Source organism: Urocampus carinirostris, chromosome 6 (assembly GCF_059441175.1).
Source record: "Urocampus carinirostris isolate Australia breed hairy pipefish chromosome 6, RoL_Ucar_1.0, whole genome shotgun sequence".
Classification (NCBI taxonomy): domain Eukaryota; kingdom Metazoa; phylum Chordata; class Actinopteri; order Syngnathiformes; family Syngnathidae; genus Urocampus; species Urocampus carinirostris.
Window position 1 is genome coordinate 26,888,862 of NC_142354.1, and position 13,535 is coordinate 26,902,396.

The 13,535-nt window shown below is 39.7% G+C and overlaps 1 protein-coding gene across 2 annotated transcripts in view; it reads left to right on the plus strand.

Annotated features, from left to right (window-relative positions):
• camkvb (CaM kinase-like vesicle-associated b) overlaps positions 1 to 13,535 on the plus strand; it is a 52,121-nt gene that overhangs the window by 23,811 nt on the left and 14,775 nt on the right. For both annotated transcript variants that reach the window (XM_088338521.1, XM_088338520.1), the window contains exons 2-3: positions 12,795 to 12,902; positions 12,985 to 13,116. In XM_088338521.1, coding sequence (XP_088194647.1) covers positions 12,808 to 12,902; positions 12,985 to 13,116 — 227 coding nt within the window. In that variant the 5' untranslated portion in view covers positions 12,795 to 12,807. The remainder of the gene's footprint in view (positions 1 to 12,794; positions 12,903 to 12,984; positions 13,117 to 13,535) is intronic.

Below are 13,535 nucleotides of genomic sequence, written 5' to 3' on the forward strand. Positions count from 1 at the left end.
CCTGGCCTGTTCTTGGGTAGTGGCAATGTTGGCACCAGTCCATTTCCTAATTTTGTCGGCCCAATTCTTTTTCAGTCTTCCTCTCCTCCTGCCCCCTTGGACTGTATATTTCTTTTTAAGTCCTATTGAGTACCAACTTTTGAAAACAAATCCTTTCTTCACTTCCTCGCAGCATATAGGCAAGTCACAAGCTGTCCTTGTTAAAAATGATCTTCGGTGTGTCTAAAAAAAGGAACGTGCCCTCAAAAGACAAAACAAGTTGCACTTCCATAAATCAAGCAGCCCCCTGGCACTGCTCTTCAAACTCAGCCGCAAACTCACCTGAACATTTCGGCTTTGCTTCAGAAGCGGGAAACCGAAGCTGCAGCCTCATTAGAATGCTTGAAATCAGAATTTTTTTTTTTTTTGCAAAGCCATTGAAAAGCGGCTTGCAAATAGACCGGGTTACGACAACAACCATGGCTCTAGACAAACTCTACACCTGGACGATGGCTGAATCATTTGTCTCGCCAATCATCTTTTTATAAAAATGGCGACACAATGGAGAAAGAAATATATACGTTTTGCCCACTTTGCACCGCCACATCCTGAGTTTTATTCCATCTATTATTTAACTCCTTGGAGAAGCTGGTGTTTGCAATGATTTGCCAGAAGCAAGGTTTCGGTTTCTTCGTTTGCATTCTGGGATACGTTTACTATACAGAATTCGTTTACTTTAAATAAAGAAGCTTCACGCATACTTTTCTGTTGCTTGGAATGCAAAAAAACAACTGTTTCATCTGGACTATCAAATGATTGTTAAAGGGACAGTGCGTAATATTTAGTGCCTCCTAGTGGTACTAAAAACATTCATCCGTTTAAAAAAATAACATTGATTTGAAGGTTAAGCAAAAATACATGAGCTATCATAATAATGTTAATTTTTATAAGAAAATCATAAGTCGAGAAATGTGTATTTTCCTTTCAGCGTGGAATCCTTTCTTGGAACGGTGCCATGTTTGTCCGTCATCCTGCAGATACGCTCTGCTGTGTATCACTGATCCTTGCTCGTACCAGACAACAGAGCGCCATCCAGTGGTCAAATATTACACATTGGGGCTTTAATAATAATAATAATAATAATAATTTCCTTGTATTGTCATTCTGTGTAACAATGTACACAGAACGAAATGTCGATTGCACCTGACCCGTTGTAGCGAGCCGATGCAGCATAATTCACTCAAATGATAATATTAGTTAACTTTTGTAGATACAGAACAGTGATTTAACTTAACATAATTTCGAAAATACAGGGCACACCTGATTAAAGGCTGCATGCTCAAATTGAATAAAGAAAAAATAAATTGTCTTTGTACAAGCGACACTGGATTTAAAGCCGCAGGCTTAAACAGCAATAAAAATTGTATGTTTTAAGCCTGGCTTCTGGTGCCAATGGCGTAGGGAACTTGGCATCGATGCTTTTGGCTGCAGAGCCCTAACGGCGCTGTTTCCTGAGTGAAGTCAAGTCACGTTTATTTGTATAGCCCTTAATCACAAAGAGACTCAAAGGGCTGAGCACCTTTTTGTTTTTGCATCATTTTTCAGTTCTGCTTTGAGCTGTTTAGGTCACGTAATTTCGGATCATGTGACCATTCAAGACAGCGATTATAGAAATGTAAGCCCGATATTTCTGACTGACAGCGCCAGGGAAACCATACTGATAATAGTGAAAAAGATTGTAACACAGACTTGGAAGGTGTCCGTTTGTGTTGTCATTGGTGGTTGCCATGGTACTAGACCAAATTACATTTATTTGTCATCGTTCCTTGAAGATTAAAAGAAACTTCAGCTACCTGAAATTGACAAAGATAATACTGAAGAAGTTTACCGTTTTTTACATCAATCACTTACACTGTAGCTAAATTTATATGAATGAATTGAGGACCTTATTTGTAGGTGAAAAAGTTGAAATATCGTTAGCATGTTGTAAATGTTGAATAAAGAGCGGCTCTTGACATCGGAAAACTTTTTCTGTCAGGTTTCCAAAGAATCAAATGTAATTGCACCTCACTACGCTCTTATTGGTAGGGTGTTTTGTTTACATTTTGCCTTCACGCACTTCATATAGCACATTGTATGAGCATTGAGTGTGAAGAGTAGGTACAAATTGGAGCAGATCGTCAAGAGACCACATGAAAAAATATTTAACCCGGATCAGGAGAAAAAGAATAATAATAATAATAATAATAATTTCCTTTGTATCGTCATTCTTTGTAACAATGTACACAGAACGAAATGTCGATACACCTGACCCGTTGTAGCGAGTCGATGCAGCCGCAGCCAGAGGGCGCCGCCATTATACCAATTAGGTATGTCTCGGCCGAGATGGATAATGAGAAACAAAAGTCTCCTCCCGTAAGCTAAAAGAAGTAGTTTGACGAAACGTACCTAGCGCTTCAACGCGACCACAGAGGTGGAGACGCTGAAATACCGGTTTGTTTGCCAAGTTAAAACTAATGTTGCCAACAATTATCCCGCTTTGTAACTCCTAGTAAACCAGCGAGGGTTGTTGGCATCACAGCATTGAGCAGCAGCAGAGATTTTCTATCGACCTGCTTCAAAAAGTTTTGTATTGAAAAATGTGTAGATGCGTTCATATCTGCACTGGACTGGGTTCCCTTAACCACTAGGGTCAAAGGAGCACCATCTCCAGGGGTGTGTCTTGGGCAAGTACCATGTCCATGCCAACAAATGTTTCCACCTGGTCCCAAACCAGGGAGCTTTCGCATGTTAGGCGAATGTGCTAACCGATTTTTATTATATATATATATATATATATACATATATATATACAGTAATCCCTCGGTTATCGCGGTTAATGGGGACCAAGACCACCCGCGAAAACTGAAAATCCACGAAGTAGCGGCGCCCCTTAAAAAATGCTTAAAAAAACGTATACAGGTATACAGTATACCCCCCTGTATACAGTACACCATATAGAATACGGGTAGAGAGAGAGAGTGAAATTCATGTTATAAAAAAAAAAAAAAAACTGTAGAATATGTTGTCTGTTTACAATAACGATTGTCGAGTCGAGTATTCAGCGAGTGCTGGCCAATCAGCTTGCGTTTGTGCCCGTGACGCTTAGCGTATACGTGCATTTCTTTGTGTTTTAAAATTTTGTAAAATGATGCAATTACTAAATCTAATTGAATATTTTGTTTTCAAATTTTGTAAAATAATGTAATTTTAATTTTAATTTAATATTTTTCATTATTATTATTTTTTTAAATTTTTTATTATTTTATTTTATTATTATTATTTTTTAGACCCGTGAAGCTCTGAACCTGCAAAAGTGGAACCGCGAAGTATATATATCAGCACTAATTATTTGTATATTTTAATTTTAATTATTTATTTTAAGTAATTTCATTTTTCAGTACCGTATTTTCCGCACTATAAGGCGCACCGTCTTGTTTTTTTTCAAAAGCTGACCATGCGCCTTATAACACAGTGCGCCTTATATATGGCTCAATATTAAATTCGCAAGGTCTCGCAACTACGAGAAACAGCCGCCGACTCCATTTTTCGCGCTGTGCATACTGGGAAATATTAAACGATTGGTAGTTGCCGGAGGCGTGTTCAGGAGAGTGAGTGATTGCTATCGCGAGCTATCGCTAGCTTCTGAACGGCCAGTGATTATTGAGCGCTCGCGTGCCCGAGTAATCACGGGAGAAAGACCGCTTACTTTGATTTCCAACATGGCGTCGACAGTGCAGAAGATGGAGGATCTCACCCTGACGAGTGCTGTTGGCGATGTAATATATCGTCTTACATTGCCTGGTAATGTTTGTGAACAATGCAAGACAGGTATGACCCTTCCACTGCGTTTAGGATAACCTTAACTGTGTCAATATGCGAACTGTAGCTCATATCAGCCAACTCGCTCAAAGCAAGCTGTAGAACGAAATCCATTGTACTGTCGTCGGCCATTTTGGATCAGTAAGGCAATCACAGTGAGCGATTACAAAACGTTCAGCAGTGCGCGGCAAGCGATTATCAAGAGACTACATGTCTGAGGCGTGTTCAGGAGAGTGATCAGACATGTAGTCTCTTGATAATCGCTTACCGCGCACTGCTGAACGTTTTGTAATCGCTCACTGTGATTGCCTTACTGATCCAAAATGGCCGACGACAGTACAATGGATTTCGTTCTACAGCTTGCTTTGAGCGAGTTGGCTGATATGAGCGACAGTTCGCATATTGACACAGTTAAGGTTATCCTAAACGCAGTGGAAGGGTCATACCTGTCTTGCATTGTTCACAAACATTACCAGGCAATGTAAGACGATATATTACATCGCCAACAGCACTCGTCAGGGTGAGATCCTCCATCTTCTGCACTGTCGACGCCATGTTGGAAATCAAAGTAAGCGGTCTTTCTCCCGTGATTACTCGGGCACGCGAGCGCTCAATAATCACTGGCCGTTCAGAAGCTAGCGATAGCTCGCGATAGCAATCGCTCACTCTCCTGAACACGCCTCTGAACACGCCTCTGATCACTCTCCTGAACACGCCTCGGGGCTCGTGTTGTATTTGTTTACTAAGTGGCAAAATGGCTACCCCATTAAACTGCTTAATTCATATTCAACAAATACAGTATTTGTCTGAATCCAGGGTTATGACTGGTGAAGATGTAAAGCACAATTTACCTTAAACAAACGCAGAATTATTCAGAATGTCACGTTTGAGAGAGAGAGAGAGAGCGAGAGAGAGAGAGAGAGAGAGCGAGATTCTCTTTCATACGTGCATTTGTATAAGAAAATGGCTCCTGTTAAGAGACACGCGTACAACGCCGAGTTTAAACTCAAAGCGATCAGTCACGCAGCACAACACGGCAATAGAGCGGCAGCGAGAGAGTTAAACTTAAATGAATCGATGGTACGGAAGTGGAGAAAGTATGAAGATAAGCTCCGCCAAGTAAGGAAAACTCAACAAAGTTTCCGTGGCAATAAAGCAAGATGGCCAGAGTTAGAGGAGACACTTGAACAGTGGGTTGTTCAACAAAGAGCGGCAAGCAGAAGTGTCAGTACGATAACTATACGTATGAAGGCAACAGCGCTGGCACAAAAACACCGGACGTGTTGGATGGCCCATTCACTGAGATATGGTCAATTCGAACACAGCAGAAGAAGAATTCGAGGGATTCGTCGATGAGGAGCTTATTGAGTGATCTTTGTTTTTCTTTTGTGTGTTTACGTTTTACATTTTACAGTTATTATGTTATTGCTTTGCACTCGTTGTTTTTGCACATTACGAGTGTCACTTTATTGCGATTGCACTAATGTTTCATTTAAAATAACAGTATCAGACGTTTTTTTCTTTGCGTGTTGACTAAATGGACAAAAAATAAAATGATATGTCGATGTTGTTCAAAGATGTGTCACGAAAATGCTTTACCTCAGAGAAAATAATAAAACGGCTGTTTATTTATTTTGGGAGTGAATGGAGTTGTGGAAAGCTTGTTTGTTAATAAAGTTTGACCTTTTTGAATATTTTGTTGACATTCCCTTGAGAGTGGCAACATCTAGAGGTTGCATGAAGTAACTACATTCTCTACTGTAGTCAAGTCGTCACATTTATTTACCGTAAATAGCCCTTAATCCCAAAAATGTCTCGAAGGACTGCACAGGATTACAATTACAAAATTGCACAATTACCTGATCTTAAACCAGCATGCACTTATAGCGCCTTATAATGGGGTGCGTCTTATGTATGGCATAAGTTTTAAAATATATCATTCATTGAAGGTGCGCCTTATAACATGGTGCGCCATATAGTGCGGAAAATACGGTATATGGGTTGACATGGGTTGTCAGTCAAAAATGTTTATAGTTTAAGGATTTTTATTTTATTCTTGAATTTACGGATGCACTTTAAATCTTTTCAGTAAGTTATTTAAGCTATTCTGTTGTAAGTTAGTCCAAATTTTTTTATGGCAGCTAGAAAATAATTGAGAAGATCTGTTATTATCAAATATTACTGTTAGAGCTATCGCATAAGAATTGCCCGAATAATCTGATTATATTGGATTATATTTCTTAGTTTCTTAGTAAGTTAAAATAGGTTCACTTGACTGTAAGCGTTATATAAAATGTTTTCAATTTTTGATTAGTCCGTGGGCTTGGAGCTTAATCTTTTATTTGACCCTTAAATACATTTGACTTTTCCACCCTGTTTTAAGGGATATGTAGCATCAACAACTATGTTTCTTGCATGTTAATTTCAAAGTATTTTGGTCTTAGAACGCAGGAATCGAAATAGGACAATTCTTTACATTTTTATCCATTTATCATTTTATAGACCCCTCCAAAAAAATAAATGCTTAAAATCGAATATTTATAGATAATCATTAAGTATTGCCCATTTCCACTCGGCTCCAGTAATGGAAACAAATGAAAATTCTACAAGGTTGTTGAAAACTACGAACAAGAGAAAGGAGGAAGGGTGGAGGGAAAAAGGATAATTACTACGCTTCTCGGCTTGCCGGAGCTGCCATGTTCGTGATCGCAGTGGATCGTAAAAGCGAGCGCTTGGGGATACAGAGATCTTCGATACGAGTAGAACACCAACCGCTGGCCTTGTGAAACATGCTGCGGACAAGGAAACTGTTATTAATAATCTAAATGATTTTGCATGCAGGGAGAAGGTTAAACCACATTGTCTTTATTTGGATCAAGGCAGCCTGCTGCTTTATTTAATGTTTTTTTTTTCTCAGATCGAGACGTTTGGCATTGCTTTAATCAGTGCAGTTAAACGCTTAAAAGGCACAGCTTTACATTGACGTTCTTTGCTCCTTAGTTAAACGTTTAAATAAAGAAAATCACCCTACGTAATGATTACACAGGATTTAACAACCCATATGTTTTTTAGACTAAAATCTTACAGGCATGAAAATGGTTTTGAGGTAAAGAAGGTAAAAAGGGTGGGGAGGAGATATGCCTATTATTTTTGCTGAATTTAGCCTGAAGTCCGTTACATGAAAGTGGTTTATTTTAGCTTGGCTCAGTTACTACGGTGATATATTCTCTACAGCTATCCTGCTCCAGACCAGGCTAACAACAAGGCTAAGATTATCCCCAGAGATAGAGTTGCTGCTTCTTTTGGCTCGCGTGTGAAAAATTCATGGATTTTATAGCATTTCCATGAACTTTCTTGATATGTTGTATCATTTTACCTATCCTGCATTAAAGTTTTACATGTAGTATTGTCACTAACTTAAAGTTTGATGACGGTACGAATGCAACAGTTTTTTTAGCCGCGTTTTTTTTTTATTGCTATGCCAGTTAAAAATACTTGTCAACTGGCAATCAGAGTTTTAATGAATACTATACTATAGCTGTTTAGCGATAATTCGTATGTTTATAGAGATTTTGAGTGGAGTGGTAAGAAAGAGGTTGCAAAAAAGAAGGTTTTAAGTTTTAGACAACCAGAATGTTGCACATAAATTGCTGTTACTGCCACATATGTTACAAAGTGACTTAAATATCCATCCATCCATTATCTGCACCGCTTATCCTCAGTAGGGTCACGGGACTGCTGGAGCCCATCCCAGCTATCTTCGGGCAGTGGGGACAGGGGACACCCTGAACTGGTTGCCAGTCATTCGCAGGGCACAGACAACTCACTCACTCATTCATACCAAGGGACAATTTGGACCGGCCAATTGACCTGACATGCATGTTTTTGGAATGTGGGAGGAAACCGAAGTGCCCGAAGGAAACCCACGCATGCACGGAGAGAACATGCAAACTCCACACGGGGGGCTGCGGTGGCTGGACTTGAACCCTGGACTTTCGCACCGTGGGGCTGCGCGCTAACCACCCAGCCGCCAACTTAAGCAGAATAAGTATAAAAAGAATTAGAAACACACAGTTCAGTATGCCATATTATATCTTTTTTTTCACCGAAAACAAAATTCACGCTAACTAGGGTCTTCATTGAAACTGAAAATTAGCTTTATATTCCTACGCAGGAAGTTAGCGCCATTTACGTGAGATAGTGGTTTTCTTCTACATCGGAATGTTGTGTCAAATCTACTTCTCCTGCACTTGCATTCAAAAAGCAATCGGGGCAAAATGTCAATGTTGTTTTAGGGGAATTCACTCTCACCGTCGGCAATTATTTCTATTTTTGCATTATTTTTTAAACACGCTGATAAAAAAGTAAGACTTTTCATCTTGCCCGTGGCGGGAGGAAGGTTTGTATAAAATGTCGAGGCTAAATGTGAGACTCAGCACTGTTTAACTTCACTTCAGTAAATCAGCCGTGGCATGTAATACTCAGCAGTTCGCTGAGTTGCTGAGACAGAAATTCGGTGTGGAGGCAGAAGGGGCGGGACCAAAGGATAGATTTGAAAAGTAAACAATAAATGAATCTTTTCCTAAACTTAGTGATGTCGAAGCATTGCACCCAGCTGTTTTTTTCTTCTTAAAACTGCTCACATTAGACTAATGACGACAATTTCCTGAGGACGGATTGCTATAATAGCTTCAAAGCAGGAGAACCAATCTCCCTAAGCGTGTAATTGTATTGACTGAGTGCATAGAAATCGCTTCACACGGCCACCCAGACATATGAACTTCAATCTCCTCATATGCTCGATTTTTCTTATCTGAGTGAAACTGCCTTTGTTGGGCAGGAAAACGTCTTTATCATAATTTATATGACATTTCACAAGCTCCGTTTTGCTAATTAGGCCTAGCGCTTATAGTGGGTCCCCAATTCTTAAATTATTTATTGCACGTGACAAAAGACTCCAGTATAAAATGGATTAGTTCTGTTGGCCAATACTTGAGCTCATTTGAAGTTTTTTTTTGTAATTACCATATTGTCGCCACCAATGGAACAAAACATTGTTGGTGGGGGGTTTTTTTGTTTATTTTTTTTTTATTTTATTTGCATTTGTAGTAGGAATGAAATGTAAATTGGTTTATGTTGTAAAAAATAACCCTCTCTGATTGATATTATTGACTTCAGGAAGACCTAAAAATTAGGTAATTCTTTGAAAAAAAATCACCCAAAAGCTTTCCAAAGGGCAAAAAATTGACTAAAATTTAGTTTTTTTTCACGTAACAGAAAATATATGTGTATTTATTAGTTTCCTTTTAAATGTTACCTTTGTTTACTATATCTTTTTTCTGGGCTTTTTTAATTACAGTCCATTTCTTTTAGCAACCTTTGTGTTCCACACATCGAAATAATCATCTTAAAAAAAAACATGAAAAAAACTGCAGGGCAGGACATATTTATTTTAAAAGACTGCTTTGCACATTTTACTATATAACCTTATTGAGTGTGGCGCTGCAAGGACTATAATACAAAGAAAATCCAGCTAAGAATTAAGAGAAAATATGATAAAATAGATATAAAAAAATAAAAGCTTATGGCAAAATAAGGGAAAAAACATGGCTAAAAGCTAAGAGAATTTTTTTAAATGCTATTTTGTAAACATAATTTGGTATTAGGTAACAGCACATTAGTTACTTGTGGCTATTGTCTGCAATTTGTGGCTCAGCCAATTATGGAGTTAACCAATTCCAACGGAAATAAGAAAACATTCATGACTGAAGGCTTTGAGTCTGGGAGGTCGGTGGTTCGCGCCCCGGCCGAGTCATTCCTAAGACTTAAAAAGTGGTCGGCGGCGCCCTCTGTTGGCTGCGGCTGCATCGGCTCGCTACAACGGGTCAGGTGCAATCGACATTTCGTTCTGTGTACATTGTTACACAGAATGACAATACAAGGAAATTATTATTATTATTATTATTATTCAGCTGCTTTCTGAAAAGCTCAAAAATAGAATAATCACTTTCAGCAAAACTGGCACAGCGGGATAATCGCAGAGGATAATTTCTTAGAGACGTTTGGAAATCTGGGCCTTGCTGACTTTGATTGTAAAGGATATAAACAGGTGGAGTTAAATAAAATCGACAATTTGTCCCGCAAAAATACAATTTTTAACTTTTAATATTACTGTGCATTATGATTTTCGACTAGGGTTTTAAATTGTGGTTTTCCCCTTAAAGTAGGGTTTTAAAGCAGATCTAGGGTTTCTGCCTAGGGTGTGGAACTAGTGTTTTGGACTACGGTTAAAGCATTTTTATGGTTTCCAAATAGGGTTTCAGCCCCAGACTTGTCTTTTGGGGTTTTTGGCTTTGGTAAAATGATTTTAGTCCCAAAGTAGGTTTTAAAGGGTTTTTAGGGTTTCTGGCTCAATTTTGAACTAGGGTTTTGGTCTCCAACTAGGGTTTTAAAGCGCTTCTAGGGTTTCCAACTAATAGGGCTGCACAATTTTGTAAAAAAAAAAAAAAAAAAAAACTAATTGCGATTTTCTTTCAGACTAGTATTGGATTTTCGATGCGATTGTAAATTATAATAGAAAGGAGCATTTTCTGTGCTTTTTTTTTTTTTTATGCGAATACTTCATGTTGTCCTCGGGTCAAAATAGCCCGCCTCTGTGTTGTTAAATACCCATAAAAATCCCCTTTGAATTAGATTTGATTTAAATTGCCCACTGCAATTTGCTTACCAGGAGAAGGTGGGAGTGGAGGATGCTATAGTATACATGTTACACCGATCCCTCTCTCACCTGGATAGGACGAAGGGGGCTGTGAGGATTACATTTTTGGACTTCTCCAGTGCCTTCAATATCATACAGCCTCTGCTACTGAGTAGGAAACTGACAGAGATGGGAGTTAGCTCACACCTTGTAGAATGGATTACTGACTACCTGACAGGCAGACCCCAGTATGTGAAACAGGGGGGCTGTACATCGGACACTGTGGTTAGCAGCACAGGATCTCCGCAGGGGACCGTTCTCTCTCCGTTCCTATTCACTCTATATACATCGGACTTTAAGTACAACTCTGAGTCCTGCCATGTGCAAAAGTTTGCCGACGACACTGCGATCGTGGGATGTATCAGAAACGGGCAGGAGGAGGAGTACAGGAAATTGATTCAGGACTTTGTCCGATGGAGCGACGCAAACCACCTGCACCTAAACACCACCAAGACCAGAGAGATGGTGGTGGACTTCAGGAGAACCAGAACTCACCCGGTTCCTGTAACCATCAAGGGAGAATGTGTAGAATTTGTCCAGACCTACAAATACCTGGGTGTGCAGCTGGACAACAAACTGGACTGGACTGCCAACACAGAAGCTCTATGTAGGAAAGGGCAAAGCCGACTTTATTTCCTCAGAAGGCTGGCCTCCTTCAACATCTGCAAAAAGCTCCTGAAAATATTCTATGAGACAGTAGTGGCAAGCGCCCTCTTCTATGCGGCAGCGTGTTGGGGAGGCAGCGTCAAGAAGAAGGATGCCTCTCGTCTCAATAAACTGGCTAGGAAAGCGAGCTCAGTTGTGGGCAAAGAGCTGGACAGCCTAACAACAGTAGCTGAGAGACGAGCACTGAAAAAGCTGAGGTCAATCATGGACAATCCATCGCATCCACTACACAGCATTATCTCCAGACAGAAGAGCAGTTTCAGCGACAGACTGCTGTCACTGTCTTGTACTACGGACAGACTGAAGAGATCTTTTCTTCCTCATGCCATGAGGCTCTTTAACTCCACCCGGCAGAGTAAAGGCCCACATTAAACCACACCACCTACATTGGATATTACCGAATCTTACTGCAATATGTATTCTGTGTAGCACTATTTAGTTACTCTATATAACACGCTACAGTGGGCATTTGCACGTCACACTGGGTATTTGTATATTGTATTCTTTTGGCTTTATTATTGTACTGTTCTCAGCTCAGGGATGCTGCTGGAAATGTGAATTTCCCTTAGGGGATGAATAAAGTATCTATCTATCTATCTATCTATCTAAATTCATGACTAGATTGGTCCCAAGAGTATAAGAATTACATGTCCTTTTTGTTCACAGTACAAAAATAATGGTCCTCAATATGAAGACAACACAAGTAATCAATTGTCACATCACAATACAGATGTTATTTGAACTAGGCTTCCAACCCCAAAAAAGGGTTTTAAAGGCTTTTCTAGGGGTTCAGGCTCGGGATTCAACCACAAACTAGGGTTCAGAACATTTGTATGTTCGTACACCTTTTTCCTGCCCAAATTCAAACACTTATTAATCACTTTCAAAGCTAATTTTCCAGTTCTCTAGTACCTGCCTTTTTGGTCTCTTCACCTGTCTGTCCTCTTAGGCTCGACGCGTAAAGCGCGATGATGCTTCACATCACAACGCCATACAAACTAATGTCAGCTGCCATAAGTCACGAGGGAAGAATAAATGCAATGGCAAAGCAAAGCCACCAGAGCAAGCTTGTCGGCGTCATTTTAAAGGAGACTTGATTATTTTTCTTAATTTAAAGCGTGGTATATAAAATCAGACTACTCGGAAACAAAGAATTTCAAGCATTGAAAAGCACTTTACCAAAATGAAAATAAGATTAAAATTCAAGCATTTTCAAGGATATCAAGCACCCACACAAACCCTGATTATTACAACTTCCTGGTGACTAACTTTAACGGTGTCATCAGAAATATATCAAAATGCTACTTTGCTCTTTTGGAGTTCGACTTTGCTGAGCCAAAGCATTTATCCCATGGACGCTGGAGTTAAAGTGACACCAAAAGATGCAGGACTAGCAAAGGTCAGCCGCTCATATCGAGAACCGCACACAATGTCAGTCTATTTTAAAGTTTTGCGGGCAATAAAATACAAAAATGGAAGCGGGGGAAAGTGCTCCCATGAAAGGTCATTTCTTTTCTATTTGTCCCCACAGGTCCGGAGTGGCTATGCCATTTGGTTGTTTGACAGTTGGCGAAAAGAAGGATTATCACAGTCCTTCCGACGTGACAGACAAGTATGACATGGGTCAAATTATTAAATCGTAAGTACTGTATATTCGAAAAGGAGGAAAATAACATTAACTCTGGACAAAGTCACACATCTGACGGACTAACTGTTTTCAGGGAAGAGTTCTGCGAGATCTTCCGAGCCAAGGACAGAAACACCAACAGAATGTATACATGCAAAAAGTTCCTGAAGAAGGACGGGAGGAAGGTGCGCAAAGCTGCAAAAAATGAAATCCTCATTTTGAAGATGTGAGTTATTGCAGTTCAAATAATCATTATTTTGAAGGAGTACATTTCCTGTTTTAAAACACGTGTGGTGCCTTTGACGGCTATATATTATTTGAATATAAATGTATCTACTGTCATTGATATCAACATTGTGAACCATTGTATGCAAAGAATTTAGAAATGATACTCTAGGGCGCAGGTGTCAAACAGGCGGCCCGCGGGCCAGATCAGGCCCGCTAAGGGATTGAATCCGGCCCACGAGACAACACTCAGAGAAGCGCAAGAGATAAACAAGCTGCTGGTTGGAATATGTCAATTTGATGTTGCCAAAGCCAAGTGCCAAAGACACTGTACTTGTATTTATTTCTCCCTCTCTCTTTCTCTCTCTTTCTTTTCCATCCCTTTTCTCCCACTCTGTCTCTTTCACTCTCTGTGTCTCT